This window comes from Acomys minous (genome assembly GCF_964271855.1).
Source record: "Acomys minous genome assembly, chromosome: 19".
In the NCBI taxonomy this organism is placed as follows: domain Eukaryota; kingdom Metazoa; phylum Chordata; class Mammalia; order Rodentia; family Muridae; genus Acomys; species Acomys minous.
In genome coordinates this window covers 15283184-15305261 of record NC_140499.1, presented here as the reverse complement: position 1 = coordinate 15305261, position 22078 = coordinate 15283184, and the positions used below count along the sequence as shown (strand labels likewise).

The 22078-nt window shown below is 38.3% G+C and overlaps 1 protein-coding gene across 4 annotated transcripts in view; it reads right to left on the bottom strand.

The window, feature by feature from the left end:
* ATP11B (ATPase phospholipid transporting 11B (putative)) overlaps positions 1 to 22078 on the bottom strand; it is a 98275-nt gene that overhangs the window by 22212 nt on the left and 53985 nt on the right. For all 4 annotated transcript variants that reach the window (XM_084769738.1, XM_084769739.1, XM_084769737.1 and 1 more), the window contains 8 exons: positions 21903 to 21976; positions 21724 to 21827; positions 19961 to 20142; positions 18515 to 18718; positions 9452 to 9605; positions 7058 to 7160; positions 3378 to 3523; positions 1336 to 1395 (listed from right to left, as the gene is read on the bottom strand). In XM_084769738.1, coding sequence (XP_084625864.1) covers positions 1336 to 1395; positions 3378 to 3523; positions 7058 to 7160; positions 9452 to 9605; positions 18515 to 18718; positions 19961 to 20142; positions 21724 to 21827; positions 21903 to 21976 — 1027 coding nt within the window. The remainder of the gene's footprint in view (positions 1 to 1335; positions 1396 to 3377; positions 3524 to 7057; positions 7161 to 9451; positions 9606 to 18514; positions 18719 to 19960; positions 20143 to 21723; positions 21828 to 21902; positions 21977 to 22078) is intronic.

Genomic DNA, 22078 nt, shown 5'->3' with positions numbered 1-22078 from the left:
TCTTTGCCTGTGGTCCTGTTGTCACTGTGCTGACGTATCTGAGAAAAGGGAACCTTAGTTAAGAAAGTGCCTCCATAGCATTGGTCTGCAGGCAGTCTGTAGGTACTGCTGGGTTAGTGAGTACTGTGGGAAGGTCTGGCCATGTGCACAGTGCCATTCCTGGGCAGGTGGCTCTGGATGTGTAAGAAAGAAGGCACAACAACCATGAGTGAACAAGCCAATATACAGTGTTTCTCCATGGCCTCTGTTTTACTTTTTTGCTACAGGCTCTTACCCTGAGTTCCTGCCCTGACTTCCATGAGGGATGGTGTGTGACCTGAGATTGTAAAATTAAATTAGCCCTTTCCTTCCAAGTTGCTTTCGGTCCTGACATTTTATCACAGCAATAAAAACCCCAATGAAGACACGTATAAATACTGTTTCTTTGAAAACCTAGTCAAAATGTATTGGATTCCTTATGTCATATGGTCTTAAAGAATTTAATTCAGGTAAGCTATTGCTAGTAATCAATGCCTATGGAATGATTTAAAAGTTAAAGCTCTGTATTGTAAATAGGGGGAAATTACCAAGAGGAACTAATGAACTTAACTTAGAGCTGAAGCTCAGAACCACTGTAGCAATCATTTTAGGACACTTAATGAGCCATGTGAAAATGTTTATGTAAAGCTAGTTTTGAGGTGAGATTTATCTAGACTAAATCACTAAGGTTCCTGGACTAAATCACTAAGGTTCTCAGCAAATATTTATAACTTCCAGATCAGAAATAAAACTAATTTAGTGAACCTGTAATACTTACTTGGTCTAACTTGATATCGACTATACAGAAATACCACAAATCAATGAAAACAGTTACCAAGCTTGGGGAGTAAGTGAGTTGTTAAGAGCACTTGCCTGGAGTTTATCACTTAGGACACATTAACTGGAGTGGTGCTGGGTGATGGTGGCGGTAATTTAGCCCTGTAACCCTGCCACTTGGGAAATGGAGACAAGAGGACCACGGCTCAACATCATCCCTGACTACATAGTAAGAGGCAAGCTATATAAACCTTGCATAGACAAGCAAACAAACAGAGTTAATGATCTAATGTCAGTTTGAAAAAAAAAAAAAGAGTCCACAATTAATGTCTGTATGTGTGTGTGTGTGTGTGTGTGTGTGTGTGTGTTAACAGTAATCACAAACCAAAAGACAGAATAAATATTACGAATGTTAGGTGGAGAAAGTAAATATACCTAGTGACCTGTAAGACAAAGAAAAATGAGGACTGCTTAGATACCTGTCCAGATTTGAAGACATTAATTTTCTAAAAGGACAAAACAAACCTTCTATTTACTTACTTGTTGAGAAAACAAACAGTAGAACTGATATAAAAACTGGGGTGTGATAAAACACACATTCTGAAAAACAAGACAAAATAGGAAGTGATTCAAATAGTTACTACTTAAGAAAAAGAAATCTTTTTTTTTTCTGTTTGTTTGTTTGTTTTTTGTTTTTAAAGACAGGGTTTCTCTGTGTAGCCTTGGCTGTCCTGGACTCACTTTGTAGACCAGGCTGGCCTTGAACTCACAGCAATCTGCCTGCCTCTGCCTCCTGAGTGCTGGGATTACAGGCGTGCACCACCACCGCCTGGCCAAAACAAATAAAAGTTTAAAAACTTTTTTTAAATTTTAATTTATTCAGATTACAACTCGATTGTTATCCCATCACTTGTATCTTCCAGTTAGTTCCTCCCTCCTTCCCGCCTTCACCCCATTCCCCTCCTCTAGGTTTAAGACCTGCTCCCCCACTATATGGTCATAGGCTATCAAGTCTCATCTTGGTAGCCTGCTTATCCTTTCTTTGAGGCCTCCCCACCAAGGGGAGGTGAAATCTTAAAGAGTTACTAAAGTGTCTAGAAAGGATATCTCAGTTAACGCTGTAAGATGCATTTTCACTCATGTAAAATGAGAACGTAATTCTGGTCTAGGAGCTGCTTAAGGAATCCTTGAGTTCCCGTCACTTCTAACCAGTGAGAGTTATGTTTTCACCTCTTACTACATACCACAGGTACTATAACACGCAACGCTGCTTACATTCAGGGCTACGACTTCACATTGCCAGGCTATTTAAAGCACACCAAGTGGGACTACTATTGCATCTCTCCATCTCCATACACTCCATTTTGTAAGTGAGGCTGGAACAGGGCAGAAGAGCCCCACCCCCAGGCCGCTCCTCAGTGACGCTCAATTTACTCACATCACAAGAGAAAGCCAGAACAGGCCAGAGGAAAACTGTCACATCACCGTATAGTAATGTGCATATTTGTGTTCTATCATCTTGCAACTATTAATTACAAAAGCACATATGTCATACAATACTTTGGTTTTGTAAACATTTATTAGCAGAGACTCTTAGCATGGGTTCCACTGAATCTCACCTTCCTTAAAGGGTCCAATGAGAAGAGTATTTTTAACATTATTATGTTTCTTTTTACAAACAATCCTTCCATAACAGAAAGGCTTATACACTTACTAATCTACCAAAGGGCCACCCTGGAAACAAAGGATTGTGGAGTTCTGCTAGGAATCTATGACATTAGAGGCTCAAATAAATGTATTACTACAACAACATAAAATAGCTTTAAGGAAATTAAATTTATTATAGCTAAATTTAAGCAGAACAATAGGTTTTAAATGTAAGATTTGATGCTTGATAAATTTACATACCATAAGATTATAGAGAACTTACCCCCCAAACCTGTGGTTTTTGTGTTGTCTTGCTTTTGATATTTATTGCTTGTGAGTGAGATATAGATGGTGGGGAAGAGAGAGAGGGATGCAGAGTCCACATCATGGCTCATATGTGAAGCCCAGAGGACAACTGATAGGAGTTCTCCTCTTCACCATAGGGGGGCTAGGTTTGAACTTAGGATGACAGGCTTGTTGGCAAGCATCTGCACTCACTGAGCTCTCTCACTGACCAAAAATGCTTTTTTTCTTTTCTTGTTTTTCTTTTTCTTTCTTTCTTTCTTTCTTTTTTTTTTTTTTGAGACATAGTTTCTCTGTGTAGCCTTGGCTGTTCTGGACTCACTTTGTAGACCAGGCTGGCCTCAAACTCACAGCAATCTGTCTGCCTCTGCCTCCCAAGTGCTGGGATTAAAGGCATGTGCCACCATGCCTGGCCAAAATGTTTTTATAGCATTTTCAAGCAATTCTATTACCCTTGTCCTAGTGACACAAGCAGCCATTGATTTTCAGTCTACCACAATAAATTTATTATAAAATAGCTATTTTTGTTTAAAAAATAATTTTAAGAGTATTTTAAATATTTATGACATTCTTAAATTGTAATTTCAGTTTAAAATGTCAATCACTGATTCTGACAATCCAATGAAACTCACCTTATAAAAAAAATACTGTACAAGGGTAGCTATTCTAATATAATAAAAATGACCATGAACAAAAAGTAATTTGGAGAGAAATTTAAATCTAGCTATTGCATAGTCACTGTTTCTTGCAGCTTGCCTTCCTTCTTTACCCATGATTCCTGCAATAAAGAAGACGAGAAGCAATGTTCACTGACAATCAAAATGTAATTTTTATTATATATATATTACTCTGAACTTTATTTGTAGTTGTTGTAGCCAAACTTATGAACACTAAATCCTAATATACAGCAGATAGCAGCTATTCAAAAGGCTATTTTATTTAATAATGCTTAATATGAAAGTTAAATACATACCACACATGTAACATTAATTTTTAAAGAAGTAGAAGAGAATACACATAAAAACAATATCAAAATGTTCAGACCTAGCAGAGGCATCAAGCACACACTGATAATCACAAAATGCTAAACTTCTAATGAGCAGATGGCTCTAGGACATCTTTAAATTCAGCAGTTCCAAAGATTGTAAAAAGATTAAAATCCAGGAATTTGACCCAACAAAAAGTAAGCACACTTTTAATGACTTTTAAGCTGTGATGTACAAAATGAATGGTTTTTTTAAAAAGTAAAATGGATTTTCTGTGAATTTTCAAATAATAAAATATGTGAAGACATCATTTGGAAAAGTCTTCATTTTAAAAATATGTATTTTTCTCTCCTCTCCTCTCTGCTCCCTCCCTCCTCACTCCCCCCTGCCCCCCACCATCTCCGATTGCATATATGTACAGTGCTTGGCTTAGTTATTTACAAAATCTAATATGTATCACATAAAAAGCAAGATTTTTCTTTCAAGAGTAAAAGCACTCTTTAAAAACTTATAGTGTGGCCTTTAGGTTAATGCCAGCACTCTGGAGGAAAGGGCAGAGGCAGGTCAGTCTCTGTGAGTTTGAAGCCAGCCTGGTTCACATAGTGAGTTAAAGGCCAGTCAGGGCTACATATGAGATCCCATTAAAAAACATTAAAGTGGGAGCATGGATGACAGAGATGTCTCTTCCAGAAGCCCTGAAGTGAAGGCACATGCACACACCATCTATTGCACGAGTCAAGATTGCTCAGGGCACACAGGCCCACAGAGGCCATAACACGGCAGCCACTAAGGATGCTGGGAGTTCATATTTATGTTTAGGCACAGAAGTGAATGATGATTATAACACGGGTGCACAAGGTAGGAAACTCACTTCAATATTAGAATACCAACAGAATTCAGTCACAAAGTACCCACCAGGCCACAGCAACCCAGGACACCCACGCTTCCTGATGTGATGTGAAGTGTAGAGTTGAGAGCTGGTAGTTTTTATTTATTTATTTTTTAATTTAGCTTTTAAAATCAACCCTCCCTCCCCCCTTTGGGATAAATGTTCACTTTGAAACTTCAATTTTGTGGTTTCTAAACTATTTCCAATAAATAAATAAAATTTAAATACTGCATATTAAACACACAAAGCTGATTTGGCGCTGTGGAGATGCCCTGGTGGAAGCAGTCTTGCTACACACATACATCTTTACTAGTATTTTCAAAAACAAAGCCTTAACCCAAAAATCCAAAGACATGACACTCCCTGGGTGACATGCTGGAAGAATTCAATGGCAAGTGGGGCAGAGATGGCAATGGGGAGTGGTGTGATTAAAGGCGCATCACATCTAGACATGTTATGAAATTGTCAAAGAATAAAAATTATCTTAAATGCTTATTTTCTTGTAATAGATCCTACATAAATAATACATAAAATCCTACATATATAGTTGAAAGCTCAATAGGCACACAGTTGAAAAGTTTTCTTCTGTACAATAATGGTGTGGCCAGGTTTATCAACTTCTACCATTATTGCCAACATCTTCCGTCTGACTGACTGCTCCAGCCTGCCTCATCTTTTCCTTATAGTCAGTTAAACTCCCTGGTGTGGTGTTGTGCTTCAAATGTCTTCTCACAATCAGGTAACAAAATCAGTTGTAAAACTTTCTTCAGTTACATTTTATGGCTTCAAAGAATTACTTAAATCCTTACTCCATCTGGAATTGTTTTTGTAAAGGTAGTAAAAAAAGACATACTTTTTTTTTTTATATTTTTGGTAAATAAATAATTTGCTGTTGCTTTGTTGCTGAAGCTTTAAGTATTTCCTTTGCTGTATGGTGAGCAATGTTTCCTTGTGTATGTGTGCACTTGTGTACATGGGTACACATGCTTGTGATGTACAGCATGTGTATGCAAATACTAGACAGACATGGACACACTGAACCGCTGTCACTCAATCATGTGTTTCGGTATTAGGTCTCGCCCTGGACCTGGGGCTATGCCAGCTAAACTCAGCTGCGCCCTGTTGTCCGTCTGGGCCTAGCCCAGGTGCTGCTGCTGGTTTACTGGCCTTTCTGTGTGTGTACCAGAGCCTGAGCTCAGATGCTCAGCCTACCTAGCAAGCACTTTACCCTCCAGGGCATCTTCACAGCCCCAAGTCAGCTTTATATGTTTAATATGCAGTATTTAAAAATTATTTATTTACTGGAAATAGTTTAGAAACCACAAAGTTGAAGTTTCAAAGAGAACATTTATCCCAAAGAGGGGAGGGAGGGTTGATTTTAAAAGCTAAATTAAAAATAAATAAATAAAAACCATCAGCTCTCAACTCTACACATCACATCATGAGGCTCTTCCTGGACAAGGCTGGCTCTCCTCTAACTGGGATTCCATCCCTCAGTGCAGCCACACACACAGTGCTCATACTTCCCTTTCTTGGTCTTTATTTGTAAATAAACCTGACAGATCAGAGTAGATTAAATAGTAAATCATTCACTGGTGAACCAGTGCCAATACAGTAGCAGTAACCTGAGTCCAATAAAGTGATTCTATAAAAAGAATGAGAACAGGTTTTCTGTGTGTAGCCCTGGCTGTAATGGAACTCACTCTGTGGACCAGGTTAGCCTTCAGTTCTGAGATCTGCCTGCCTCTGCCTGATATTAAAGGCACGCACCTTTGAGACAGGGTTTCTCTGTGTAGCCTTGGCTGTCCTGGACTTTGTAGACCAGGTTGTCCTAGAACTCACAGAGATCCTCTTGCCTCTGGATCACAAGTGCTAGGATTAATGGTGTGCACCACTTCGCCCAGCAATTAGAAAAATATTTTTGAGAGATAACTATAGTATGACTTTAAGAATACAAAATTAGAAAAGTATTATATTTTTTGGCTTTTTAAAATCAATGCTTGGTGTAATTCTGTTTCCTAAAATTGTCCCTAAAATGCAAAACATAATTTTTACTTTCACAAATAAAGTAATAATAATTATAAAATATACATTTAAAACCTTGAGAGCAACTATATAAGTTACAAAGAATAAAATGATATGTGAAACTTCTTTTTGAGGTACAAAATAGGATGTAAAAATAAAATTACTTTTATTATTAACTAAGCAAAGACAAAGTTTACTAATGTGATACCACTTCCTTTACTTAATATTTTAAACTAAAATATTATAAATAGTGGGCTAAATAATAACTGGTTTCTTATGGGGATATACTATCATCTAATGTCACATTGTGTTTGTTTCCAGTCCATATGCTGGGCATTGTACTTAACAAAAAGGAAAATTCAAAATTACCAAGTAATTATACCAACTTTAAAATTCAAGAAAAGCCAGTCACCTATGCCGACGTGGGCTTCTTGTATCATGCTCACATCATTAGCACCATCGCCAACCGCCAGTGTTATCGGCTTCTCAGCTGAGGTTTTTATCAGTCTTATTACCTGAAAAACATACAATGAATACATTCTTTATGATGAAATGTCAATTTTCTTGTATTACTGTAATGTTCTTTATCTGAAATCTTCTGTAGTAATATGATAGTGAAGAAGACATTTAACTTCATGTTGGACAGTACCACGCAGTAAGGTTTACTTTCTTTCTTTTTTTTTTTTTTTTCCGAGACAAGGTCTCTCTGTGTTAGCCTTTGTCCTGCTGTCCTGGACTCACTTTGTAGACCAGGCTGGCCTCGAACTCACAGCGATCCGCCTGCCTCTGCCTCCTGAGTGCTGGGATTAAAGGCGTGCGCCACCACGCCTGGCTAAGGTTCACTTTCTTGAGGGGTATGGAGAGTCAGGGTTTAAGAATGTCTTTCAGAAATGTGCCAACAAAATAGGTTTATGTTTCCATTTTAGGAAGAGAAGATTTTTAAAATATTCTAAGATTAACAACTTAAATAAATAACTATACTTCATTGAGTTGTCAGATAAAATTCTCAAAAAAACCTACTTGATATAAAGAAAAAGAAAAGACACCTATTTAGTCTGATTAGCTAAACCTCAAGATTTAAGAAAATAGTAAATTCAGTGAAATTAAAACAAGGTTATCTGAAACTGTGAGAAATACTCTTTATGTGTGTGTGTGTGTGTGTGTGTGTGTGTGTGTGTGTGTGTGTGTGTATGGGGGAGGGGGCTGTGCACACGAGATGGCTGGTATCTGGAGGCCAGAGGACAGCTCTGGAGCTGGTTTTCTCCTTATACCTTTATGTGAGTTCCAGGTGTTGAATCAAGGTCACGGCTTACTTGACATTTACCCATTGACCTTTATTGTGGAGTTCTTGGGTATGATTTTTCAAGAGTAGGGACATGTCTGGTCTCTAGTTTTCATTTCTACAGACTGGGACACACAAGTACTGAAACAAAATTCCATGAATCTAAATAAACCTGGATAACTGTATCAAAATAATCAATACTTTACTTGTATTGCTAAGAGTATTATAATATATTCTGCTAAAGGTTTGTGACATTTTATTTTGCGTGTGCATACATGTGTGTCTATGTATATGGATGCACATACAGAAGTCAAAGGACAATTGTCTGGTCTTTCCCTTTTCCGTGTGGGGTCTGGGGGTAGAACTCAGGCAGTCAGGTTTAGCAGCAGATGCTTTTTCCTGAGGAGCCAGCCGTCTTGCCAGCCTTACAAGAATGACAAAATATTCCAAGTTGTAGATTTATAAAAATGGAGTAGGTTTTCAGTTGAATCCTAGGTATCTAAAAATGTAAATGTTTCTTGTATACAGCTTTACAGATGATAAACGTGAATTGGATTTCCACCTCTCTTATTTGTAACTTGATCACCGTGGCCTCCTCTTTTCTCCCTCCGCCCTTCCCGTCCTGGTTCTCCGTTAGTTGAGGCTTGCCTCAAACTTGCAATTCTCTTGCCTCAGCTTCTTGGATGCTAAAGTTTCACAGACATGTGCCACTATCTTGAGGTTGATACCTTTTTAAAAATTAAATGTTTATTTTTAATTTATCCACTTTGCCAATTGCAGCCCCCTCCCTCATCTCCTCCCAGCTCCACCCTCTCTCCCCTGGTCCTCAGGAAGGGAGAGCCCTTCTCCTCTACCCTCTGACTCCAGCCTATCAAGTGTCATCTCGACTGCCTACGTCATCTACCTCTGTGGCCTGGCAAGGCCTCCCCACCAGGAGGAAGTGATCATGAGTGGACAACAGGGTCCAGGTCAGAGGCAGCCCCTACTCCCCATATTAGGGGGCTCATATGGAGTCCGTGCTGCCTATTGACTCGGATGCTGAACTCTTACTCAGCAGGGCAACTAGAACAGACACCAGAAGTACCTGGAGAGGGAGCCTACCACACAGGTCCTCTGAAAGCCTCCACGCAGCAGGGCTGGAGAGGGAGCAGGACGGGAGCCTACCACAGAGGTCCTCTGAAAGCCTCCACCCAGCAGGGCTGGGAGCTGATGCTGAGACTCACAGACAAACTTTGAGGCAGAGTGCAGGGAGACTTAGGGAAGAGTTGGAAGGACCTGGAGACAGGAGCTTCACAAGGAGAACAACAGAGCCAACAAATCTGGGTCCCAGGGGGGTCTGCAGGGACTGATGCTCCAACCAAGGACTATGCATGAAGAGGGCCTAGAGGTTGATAATGTTCAACAAAGAATTATCTTGCTTGTTCTTTCCTTCGTTCCTCCCTTCCTTTCTTCTCTCTCTATTCCTTCCTTGAAGAATATTTTTACTTCTACATATTTTAATAGCACTTTATGATATATACTTACTTTTGCTTTCTGTAAAGGTGCCATACGGCAACATAATACAGCTGAACAGTTTCTGCAAACTTCCATAAATAGTTTTTCATGCTCCCTGAGTGCAAGAGATAAGCTGGTTCCATCTACTACCAGCCCATGCTGAATCACATGATCCTCTGTAATTCTAGAAAAGAAAACAAATTTATCATCTATGTCATACTCTGAAGCCAAATTACTTATTTTAATAAAATCAGAGTCTTATTGAAAGATGGAGAGTTCAACCAGACTACTATTGAATAACTTATGCATAAGTGGACAAACTCATTTACATTACCTGAAAGTTAAGATAAAATACAGCTTTAGTACAAAAAGAGAAATGGGTATTAATCACTCTAACACATTTACCAAAAAAAACACATATAGAAGCCTAAAGAAAACATGCCAAAATACAAAGATTCACATACCTATATAGTGCTATCAACACTGCATCTGCCTTACACTACCCTATATTTTTAAGTAATATTACTTTACAAATTTTTAGTGTTTTATTTATTTATTTATTTACTAGCTTATTTATTATGTGTATATATGAGTATACAGACATGTAGAAATAAGAGGACAACTTGAAGAAAATGGTTCTGTCTTTCCATGTGGGTCTTAGGGACTGAACTCATGCAGTGAGGCTTGGTAACAGGCACATTTACCCACTGAGCATCTCACTGGCACAACATAACTCTGAATAACCAAGAAATAATTTTAGAAGGTATAGATCAAGTAAATTATATTGTGCAGTTAATTTCTTCCTGGCATTACTCTTCTTAAATATTAACTCACTATAATGGTGCCCCCACACTCTTAAAATAGCCCAATTTCCAAGATGAAGTATCTTCTATATTCAAGCAAAGACATCTAGAAGTTACACTGTCTTTTAAAAATTTCTCTTAGACTCTCTACTTCATAGTGGCAGCCAAGGACATGAGCTTTCAGCTTCATTGCCTGCTGCCGTGCTGTCCTTGCAACTATGGACTCTAACCCCCTGGAAGCATAACCCAAATAAGCTTCTTCTTCTTCTATAAAATACCTTAATCATGATGAGTCATCACAGATACACTAAAGTAATGAATACAAAATTTGGTATAAGAATGAGATGTTGCTATGAAGAACATGGACATGTTTTTGTTTGTTTGTTTTTGTTTTTGTTTTTGTGGAAAAATAAAAGAGGACATGCTAGTGTTGCCTGGTGGGAATGAGACCAGGGAGTATGGGATACATATTATCAAGATTCTTTGTTACATGTATACATTTGTTAAAGAATAAATAAAAGGCATTCTGCTAAAATGCACACTTTTAAAGTTTTTCTTTGATGAAATCTAGAACACATAAATGCCTATACAACAAACATAAATGAAGCAATGAATGTATATTAGCAACCACAGCCTTGCCTTTTGAGGGTTGTTTTCCTGGGTGAGCATCATAGACTGTAAAGGAGAGATGGCTGTGCAGACCTAACATGTGTACACCTACAATGAAGCATTCAATGATCTGAAAAATTAGACTACAATAAATGGTGTAGCCAAATATATCTGTCAGAAAAGATTTTTACCAACTCTTCACCTGACAGAGAATATAAATTATTATGAAATAATCTTTGAACTGTGAGATGGAGATTAATTTGCCAATTTGGTTATATCAAACAGATCAGTGGCCAGCAAATGTTTTCTGTAAAGGGTTAAATAACTCTTTTTTAGGGTGGGTGGGCCAAAACTAAAGATCCTATATAGGTACTGAGAAAATAAATTTTACTGCCTAAAATGTAGTAATAATTTAGTGCATTAGAAAATACAGTGGTCTAGTAATAATAAGGATGATCTTTTTGGAGGTAGTTTAGTGTAACAAATATTATATTGGTATACTGTCATGTGCCATCTGAGCTCACCAAGAAGCTGGCTCTACTATGGAATCAATCCTCCCACTTCAGACCCAAAGTTTTTATGTTGAATGTTCTCCAAAACCCTTGTTCCAGGTTAAGTTGACCTTTTGACTCTATAATGAGGACAGGTGAAAAAGGCAAACAGCTATGGTATTAAAACAGTAAGGCCTTGAGAACAGAAGGTAGACTATTTCCAAACTTATTGTTTGTCCTAGAATAAAGTGCCAAAAGTAGAAAAGACAATGTGGAAGCTCATCCGTGGAGAGGACAGAAAAGCCCTCCAGCCTGGGACTCTCAATCAGGAGGAGACGCAGAGACCCACATCCAAATATTATGTTGAGAAAGAGTCCGTGGAAAACACTCTAAGATGGGACGTCTCCATCAAATCCCTCCCTTCAGAACTCAGGGCGCCCCATAGAAAAGGAGGCAGAAAGAGTGAAAGAGCCAGGAAGGATGGAGGACACCAGAAGAACAAACCCTTTACGTCAGCACGAGCAAAGCTTGTGCGAATTCGCTAAGACTGGAGCCGTAAGCACAGGGCCAACGTGGGTCTGTACCTGGCCCTTTGGTACATACTATAGTTCTCAGTTTAGTATTTTATTGGACTCCCGAGTGTGTGAACAAGTGGGTCTATGATTCTTGTGCCTGTGCTTAAGGCTCTTTTCCTTCTTTGGGTTGCCCTGTAGAGCTTCGATTTAATGGCTTTTGTTTCACCTTATTACATTTCATTTTGCCATATTTGTTTTTTATCTCTTAGAAGCTTTTTGTTTTCTAATGATAGATAGAAAAGGAGTGGATCCAGAGGGCAGGGGAGGTAAGAAGGAACTGGGATGAATAGAGGGAGTGGATAATGTAATCAGGACAAATTGTATGAGAAAATAATCTATTTTCAATAAAAGGGGAAAATGAAATTTGCTACACTGTCAGCAAATTTATATCGAGTGAGGGAATCCAAATCTAGAAAGACAGATGCTGCATATTCTCATCCTCATATGGAGATTAGTATCTAATTTTTAGATTTGGCTGGTTAATTTGGAGTAACTATAAAAAGAGACCACTGGTCAAGGTGGAGGTGAGATCTCGAGGGAGAATATTAGATCAAGGATGATAATAAAGGCAAAAGGGGGAATATTTGAAACCTAGAAAGTCCAGTGCTGTGGTGTACTTCCCCTCCAGCTGTTGGTCAGAAGCATCATACAAAATAATACAGGAGCCCCACAATACACTATAGGCTCTTGCCATTGTTCTTGCTTGTCCTCACAACTTAATGGTAAGCCTCTGCTGCTGAAGACATAACACGCATTGTTCAGAAGTTTTCACAGTACCAAAAGATGCTGTGTAAGTTGCTAGGAGAAAAAAAAGCCATCAATAGTTTTCAGCTGTGTCCTACAATCATGACTATAATAATACTATCAGCATTGCAAGATATGTTCGTGGGCACAAAAGTGGCATGGTTGTTATAATGGTAACAGCTGCTTTCTAACCGGCTGAAGGCACAGTCCACAGGAAGAAAATCATGCCTGGTAGTGTACATATGGGCAGGAGACCATGGTGAGGATCTCCAAAGTCCCAGGGTGAGCCTACCACTATTATCTGCTAAGTGGATACAGTATCCAATGTCCTTTCAATTCCTCCTTCTCTACCCATCGATTAGTGCAGCTCTTGGACCTCATCAGAGAGGCTTCTTTGTACAGTGGACAGTGGTTAACCTTGGGGCTCACAAACAGTCAAAGCATAAAGATTACATGTCAGTGGAATGCTCAGCGGTAAACAAGACATCTATATCAATGTGTTCCCCAGAGCCCAGGGACCATCACAGAAGAGGAGCAGAAGGACTTTAAGAGCCAGAGTTCTGTAGTGAAACTGTTTTCTAGACATGACAGGGCCACCACATTCATAAACTCTTAGCACCTGTGGCTGCCTGTACACGATCAAGCCAGCCAACAGCTTAGCATGGAAGGGGAAGAGATTCATGAGCCTCCTACATAATGAGCGATAGACAGTTAAAGGCTTCTGTGGTAGGAGAATCAATTTTCTATAAGGGTATAAGCACTGGAAGGTTCAGATCGGGTCCAGATGATCACTTAATACTCAGAAGTCGATGGATAGAACAAATTGGACTAGACAGGCTATTTTTTAAATGGGGGACCCTAAGTTTAGGGGGGTAGGGAGGAAGAGGTAGACTGGGAGAAATTAAAGCAAGTGGTTGAGTGTTAATTCAGATGACATATACTGCATAGTTGCACATAAAATTAAAGAATGTTTTCAATTTTTGTTAAGAATTGTGCTGGAATTCGGATGGGGATTGAGTTGAATCTGTAGAGTATTTTTGGTAGGATGTACATTTTCACAGTATTGACCCCACCAATCCACAAGCACTGGAGGATTTGCCATCTTCTTCAGTGTCTTTGTTCAATGCCTTTAAAGGGTTTAAGGGTTTGTTTGTTGTTTTAGGAGCTGTTTATCCTACTAACAGGGTTCAGAATTGTAGGGCTTCGGGGTGGGATCCCCTTAGCAGCTACTTCACATGCTGCCTCCTGTTGGTCGCTAGCTTCTGGACACCGAATGGGCTTCCAATGGCCTCCTCAGCCTGTGGTAAACAGCTGAGGCTCTAGTTTTTGAGAATGAGTGGTGCAGTCACTTGTACAAACTCGAAGGTGGTTCCAGCCCTTGGTTGGTGAGAACCAGGCCACCTCTCTCCATGCACGCTCTGAGTAGCTGTAGTAACTGTCACTCATCGTTTTGCCTTTAGCCAGTGTGTGTGTTGTACCTTACTCCCAAAACCTATTTCATGAGCCAACAGATAGGATGAAGCCCTTCCTGCACCTTCAGGATTTCCTTCACTACAGCGGACTCAGATACATTCTGTGTACCCAGATTTCCTCCTGAAGGAACCACCACATCATATGGTCCCTGCTTCCTTGCATCTTCAAGACTGAAGACTGGCATGGGGACAAACCACCACATCACGGCTACACTGCACAGGGTCTTTCCAGCCAAGCCTGCAATGGTGACTTTAATTCCAGCTTCCCGCATGGCATACACAAGAATCACTATCCCATCTCCTCTGTCCCTTGGCCAGGTTGACCAGAGCCCTTTTGGAAGCCATTTCTATCAATAAAGACTGCACCCATGCCTCCTCTGCGCATGCGAAGCCTCAGCCAGTCTTGCAGCAACCCCATACCCGGCCCAGTCACACAGACTTGCAGACAGCATGCATCCAATGTCTTTTTTAATTGTAAAAGTCTTTCACTTTATAATTTAGATTTATTCCAAGGAGTTTTGGCTTGAGGTTATTGTGAACAGTACTATTTTCCACAATTTCTTTCTCAGTGTTTGTTGTTTGCATATAGGAAGACTACTTAATTTTGTATCCTGCTACTTTGCTGAATGTATTTATCAGCTGTAGATTTCTGACTGGAGTATTACTAGAGTCTTATATACAGAATCACACTGTCTGCAAATAAAGATACTCTCACTGCTTTCTTTCTTTCCTATTTGCGTACCCACATTGATTGATACTCTCACGACTTTCTTTCCTATTTGCGCCCTCTTTATCTCTCTTACTTGTCTGATTGTTCTAGTTTGACTCCAAGTGCTATGTTGAAAAGGAGAGGAGAGATTGGACATCCTTGTCTTGTTCCTGATTTCACTGGAAATGAGTTTTTTTTTCTCTCTTAAGATTATGTTATCTGTCAGTTTCCTGGATCCCTACTCTCTCTAGGACTTTGATCACACTGGATTTTATTAATGACCTTTTCTACATCAAATGATATGGTCATATGGTTTCTGCTCTTTAGTGAATTTGTGTGGTAAATTAGTTTATTGTCTTATGTATGTTGAACCATCCCTGAATCTCTGGGGATGAGAGCAGCTTGATCATGATAATCATTTTAATGTGTTCTTAAATTTGGTATGCAAGTTGCTTATTAAGAAACTTCTGAGTCTGTGATCATTAAAGATATTAGCTTATAATTTGTATTTATTTATTTGTTTGTTTGTTTATTTATTTATTTATTTTTAGTTGTTGCTTCTTTAGCTGGTTTTGGTATCAGGGTAATGTGCCTTCTTTCATTTGGAAATGTTCCTTCTTCCTCCTTCATTTTTGCAGGATAGTTTGAGGGATATGGCACTAGTTCTTTTAAGGTCTGGTAGCTTCTGTGCTGGGTCCATCAGGCTGTGAGTTTTTTCAGTTGGGAGATGTTTTATTACTGCTTCTGTCTCATTGGATATTACAGGTTTACTTAAATTGTTAATTACTCTTGATTTAACCTTGATAAGTCACATGTATCTAAAAACACAGCCATTTCTTTTAGACTTTCCAGTTCCATGAAATACAGACTTTTCAACGTATGTCTGATTTTCAGAATTCCCCAATATGCATGAACGTCTCCCTTCCCATGTTTAAGTTTTATTAACTGTGATTGCCTCTTTTCTTTGGTTAATAACAACTTGCCAATCTTGTTAACCTTCTCAGGGAACAAACTCCTGCTTGCATTGATTCTTTGTATTGCTTATTTTGTCATTTCTATTTCATTAATTTCAGCCCTGATGTTACTTTCTCCCACTTTTTATTGTATTGACGTTTCTTGTTTCCTAAGGTCTCAGTGCATCATGAAGTTATTAATTTTGAGATCTCTTAAATTTTTTGGTGTAGGCCCATAGTTTATATAAACTTCTCTCTTAGAACTGTCTTCATTGTGCCCTTTAGCTGTTGGTATGCTGTGGTTTTATTTTCACTCAATTCTAGTAATTTTTTAATTTCCTTCATACAAAAATGCAGAAGACCTAGGAAAAGCTGAAGCAATACTGAACAACAACAGAAACTGCTGGATGTACTACCATCATCCCAGATTTCCAGTTATACTATACTATAGTAGTAACAACATGGTACTGTCATAGAAACAAACTTATTGATCAGTGCAATAGAACTGAGCCCTCACAAATAAGCCCTCACTCTTATGGTCACACATGATCTTTGGTAAGGAGGCCCTCAATACACAATGGAGAAAAGGCAGCATCTTCAACAAGTGATGCTGATCTAACAGGATAGCAACATGTAGAAGAAAGAAACTTCTTATCTTTCACCCTACACAAAACTCAATTCCAAATGGATCAAGGACCTCACCACAAGACCTGATACCTTGAATCTGACAGATGAGGAATTAAGGAATAGGCTTAACTCATTGGCACAGGAAAAGAATTTCTGAAGAGGACTTCAATAATATAGCACTAAGATGAACAATTAATAAATGGGATCTCATGAAACTAAAATATTTTTGTGCAGCAAAGAATATCATCAGTTGGGTGAAATGACATCCTACAGAATAGGAATTTTTAAATCAACTATATATTGTATAGTGTTAGTATTTAGAATATAAAAAGAATTTAAAAAATTAACAGTAAGAACATAAAATGTCCAATTAAAAAATAGAGAATAGAACTAAACAGAGTTCTCAAAAGATGAGATACAAATGGAGGGAAAATGCTTATAAAAGTTCAATATCTGTAAGCCATTGGAGAAATACAAATTCAAACTACTTTGAGATTATTCTCTTCCTGCACTCAGACTGGCTAAGACCAAAAACACAAATGAAGGAAAATGCTGGTGAAGATGTAAGGGGAAAGGGAACATTTATTCAATGCTCTTGAGACTGCAAACTGTTAGCCACTATAAAAATCATTGTGAAAGTTCCTTAAAAAACTAAAACTAGATCCGCCACATGATCCAGCTATACCAGTCTTGGGCATATACCCAAAGAAGCCTATATTTTACTACAAAGATACTGTTCATTTATGTTTATTGCTGCTCTGTTCACAATATCCAGGAATGTACATCACAGTAGCCAGCTAGATGCTTATCAACTGATGAACGCATAATGAAAATATTGCATTTATACAATGGAATATTATTCAGCTAGTAAGAAAAGTGAAATTATAAAATTATGAGTAAATGGACAGAGCTGGGAACAATCATCCTGACTGAGGTGACCTAGGCCCAGAAAGATAAATGCTACAAGTTTTCTCTCAATTGTGGCTGAGTTTTGAATCGTTAGGTATTTATATTCATTTGCAATACTCAAAGAGGTCAGGAAATTACTAAGGGCCCAAGGGGAGGGGCTTTTGGAGGAAGAGAAATAAAATTTACTAGTATAAAGAGTAAAAGGAAAAAATGGGGTGTGGGAGGGCAGAGTAAGAGGAAAACTGGAAGGGACAGTAACATTGAAGACTTTTCAGAGAAAAGAAGCTTCTTAAAATCTATCCACACACACAAACATGGTCAAACGTTGTTATCCTATAACAAGGCCGCACCATCCTTATTGGACACCAGAGGATAATAAATACAAATTCCAGTTCCAGGAATGTATTGCTCCTTTTGGAGCTGTTAGCTAGTGAGGTCCTAGGTTGATTTTTTCCATGTTCTGTGACTCAAGTATGTGGCATATTCAGAAATGGCTTCTTTCATCTTCCAATCAAGCTCTAGAGGGTAATGAAGTAAACTGGCAATACCCCATAATATTTGGGACCTCAGGCCAACAACTCCAGAAATAACCCATTTTCTGTTTTGGTCACTGGACTTCAGACTGACAACAGAAAATATTAAATGTCATAGTGTGATGTCATATATGGCACTCAAGACACAATCAAGTTGTAATCATGTCACTCTTATACGCAGCAGTGCAAAGAGATGAGAGAGGACCTTGTCAGGGCTCAGTGGCAAACAGTTAACTCAGATGGTGCAATGTAACATTCATCGATACCACGGAAACAAATGAATATGAATATCAAACACTGAATTCCCAATGTAAGTTTCATAGCATGAAATAATTCTTTGGATTGCTCCTCATCTATCAAAACCTTAAAAACAGGGCTGGAGATATGGTTGAGCTGTAAAGAGCATGGGCTGCTCTTCTATAAGACCCAGGTTCAATTCCCAGCAACCACACGGTAGCTTACAACTGCCTTATCTTCAGTTACATGGGATCCAATGCTCTCTTCTAACCTCAGTGGGTATGAGGCATGCAGATGCTAACACAGACATATGTGCATGCAAAATAGGTATATACATAAAACTAAAAAACTGTTTTTAAATTAAAAAACCTTTTATTTATTGGCTGATGAAAGCTGGTAGCGGTAAGCTGTCCCAGGCATTGCTATCTTACCTTCTGGCAAGCTGCCTCAACTGTTCAGCACATCCACTGTCTGATTTCTGATTGATGAGTTCGAGAATATTCATAGTTCTATGAAAATGTCCACATGATAAACTCACGCTAACAGCTGTTTCATGTTTATCTCCAGTAAGTACCCATACTTTGATACCAGCCATTCTCAAAGCTTCAATAGTTTCTCGAACTTTATCTTGAAGTCTAAAAATAAAGAAAAAAAACTGGTAGTGAAAAATACTCCTGTAGTTTATGTTAAGTATAAGCCACATAGCTTATTGCAGTGTATGAACATAACTGAAATTTTCTCTCATTATGCAGGAAATAAGAATAAACTACTATGGCCATCTAGTTCAAACACAACCAATCAATTCAAATTTACAACAGTATATTTTAAAGGTATCATCATCAATGTTGGCTTTCATGAACCCAAGTAACCAGGCAGCCTTTATAAACTTTTCTGACTGGGAAGTGGTGTTGAAGAGAGGGGGACTAAATCAGGCCTGGTGCATGCTAGGCTAGAAGTGTGCCACTAGGAAGTCTAAAAATTCAAACCAAAGACCTCCCTTACCCACCGCACCCCTGAAGAAAATCTCTCTAATCACTCTGAGAGCTACAGATCTGACTGTAGGAAATACAGGACGGCATAGCTTCATGTTAGCTTAAGAAAGCTAGTGAAAACAACTGAAAAGTACATGAAATTTAAATTATCTACCTTTGTAGATACAGGGAACCAAAGAGAACAACAAGCTTAATTTATAAAAATCAATTTGATTCATAGAATGCAATTCAATTCTGACATAGATGCTGGGTTAAAAAGTGAACAAGTTGCAAGTAAATTTATGCTAACAGAGGAGAAAAATCTTTAAACAATTTAATATAGCATCAAAAATCCAGCAACAAATAGAATGTTCACAAAGAAGAGCATTTTCAATCATGCTGGTTGTCAGAAAAGACCTCACTGGATGAGGGTTAGTTATAAGTACACTGTATTCACAAATGCGCCGACAGGGAAGTGGAGACTCCTCCAGGCAGAGCACAGCCTGCCAGGGAACACAGGCGTGAACACGGCAGCCCCACCTGAGGTGGCCAACAGTCAGTGTGGCATTAGAGAAGCAGGGAGCAGACTGGGCAGCAGCGGAAAGGGAGGACGGAGAGACATGTGAGTGTTTGATGACAGTATAACACAACTAAGGAATAGCAAACTGGAATATAATACAAATAATTGTTTCTTTTTATCAATTTCAAATATCTAGATATTTTTAATATCTAGTACTGGAATAAAACACCATTATTCTGAGTAGAAAAAGTAAAGCTTTAGTTTTCTATTTTGTTACAGAATGTTAATTAATGGTACTTATTTTTCACATAATAGAAGCACTTGACTAAAATGTCTTTGAAAAATAAAATAAAACAAAACAGATACTGCCTACTTCTGTTACTTGCCTGTCTTCCACTGCTGTAGCTCCTAGTAATATCAGGTCTTTCTCGATGTACTGGAAGACATCAGCCAATTTTTCTTCCCGTCGCTGCAAGGCAGTCCTGGCCTCAAACAGGCGCCTATCTATAGCTTCATACTCCTCAGCTGTAAACTGTCTATAAGCTATACACAGTGTCCGCAGCCCTTTCTAAGAGAAAAGAAAAGATAGGCACACAACTCTAAAAGCCAGACTCACAACCTGATTTTAAAAACTGTCATTTTATCTTCACATTTTATCATTGTGAATTAGAACTATATAAACTTAGGAATCTGTATTGACTACTTGATTAGATGGACCTTAAATGTTCTTTTTTTTTTTTTCATTTATTTATTTATTATGTATACAGTGTTCTGCCTGCATGTACACCTGCAGGCCAGAAGAGGGCACCAGATCTCATTATAGATGGTTGTGAGCCATCATGTGCTCTTAACTTCTGAGCCATCTCTCCAGCCCAGCTTCAAATGTTCCTAATCTCTGAAAACTAGCATCTACATCTAAAGACTTCTTATTTTCTTCCTTTAAAAAACACAAAATAAATGAGCTAGAAATAGGACTTGAAAGAGCAGATTTTAAAACACCATATAACTATGTTCAGCAAATTTCTAAACAGTGCCACTTCCTAATTTGTAAATAACACTTGTAAATAACATTTAAGGAGGCATCAGATATTAATATATGCACTAATTTATTCACTCTAAAATAACTGTATGTGGGTACTGTTCTAGATAAAAAAATGCCTCTGCTGTTAGATGCTGCAGTAGGTAGACTGTGTCAATTATAGGCAATTGAAAACCAGCAGAAGAAGTAGGTTCAGAGAGACAAGGAGGAAGCACACACAGAAATCTAAGCATGGGAGACCCTGGGTTATGTTTTTTGCTTCTCCAAGAGTCTACTGTATCACGCCTTTTAACTTAGAATCACACTACATAAAACTAACTCTTTTAAAGAGTGCCATGTCGTGCTTCTTAGAATACTTACAACATTGTGCAGTTGTTACCACTACCAGAATATTTCACCGCAACGGGCTCCCTATCCATTAGAAGACACTCCCTTCTTTTCCCTCCATCCAGAGCTTTGGGCAGCCACTCACTTGTCTTCTCTCTATGAATCTGCCTATCCTGGATCGGTCATATAAATATAATGTGTGGCCTCTTGTGACAGGCTTCTTTCAGCACCCTTTTCAATGTTCACTCATACTGAAGCACATATAAGATACCAGTAGTTTATTTCTTCTAATGACTAAGTAATATCCCATTACATAGCTATATCACACTTTATCCATTCATCAGCTGGGCTTCTAGGCTTTTCCAATTTGGGGCTATGAGCATCCATTTATTAGAGCATGTGTGGATATATATTTTCCTTTCTCTTTGGTGTACACTACATATAGCTAGGTCTCCAGGTTCCGGCCCTGCTTGAGTTCCTGTCCTGACTTCCTTCAGTGATGAACAGCAATGTGGAAGTGTAAGTCACATAAACCCTTTCCTCCAACTTGCTTTCTGGTCATGGTGGTTTGTTGCAGAAATAAAAACCCTAACTAAGACACCGGGTTAAAAATCAGTTTTTTCAACAAGAATAAAAAGCAAACATTTAGTGCAAAAGAACTAAGAACTACAGAATTTCTACAATGTGGATAATCTATTAAAAAGACAAAACCTCAACCTTTTCACAAATATATTTTTGAAAATTAAAAAAAAATTTTGTTTAATCATAGCTATCTATGCTTACCAAAGCAAATTCATCTACATGAATTCTGGTTTTTGCTATTTCTCCACCTATGCACTTAGGGAGAATTGAAGATTCTGCTCCTTTAGCAAATAAAAGCTTCTCACCTAAAAGAAAAAAGTTACTAGTTAGCAAGCTATATATTAAGCAAATAAATACTCATAAATGTTTAGATGGATTACCTGAAGGTGCCTGAACAATTACACTCATTCTTCTACGATCTGAATCAAATTCCAGAATATGAAGCAATTTATACCTAAAAAATTAAAAATGATAATTCTTAATTTTTAGAGTATTAACATTTTAATATTTGGAAATAATAAAGATAAAACACAAGTATAAAGTAATAAACTAGAAC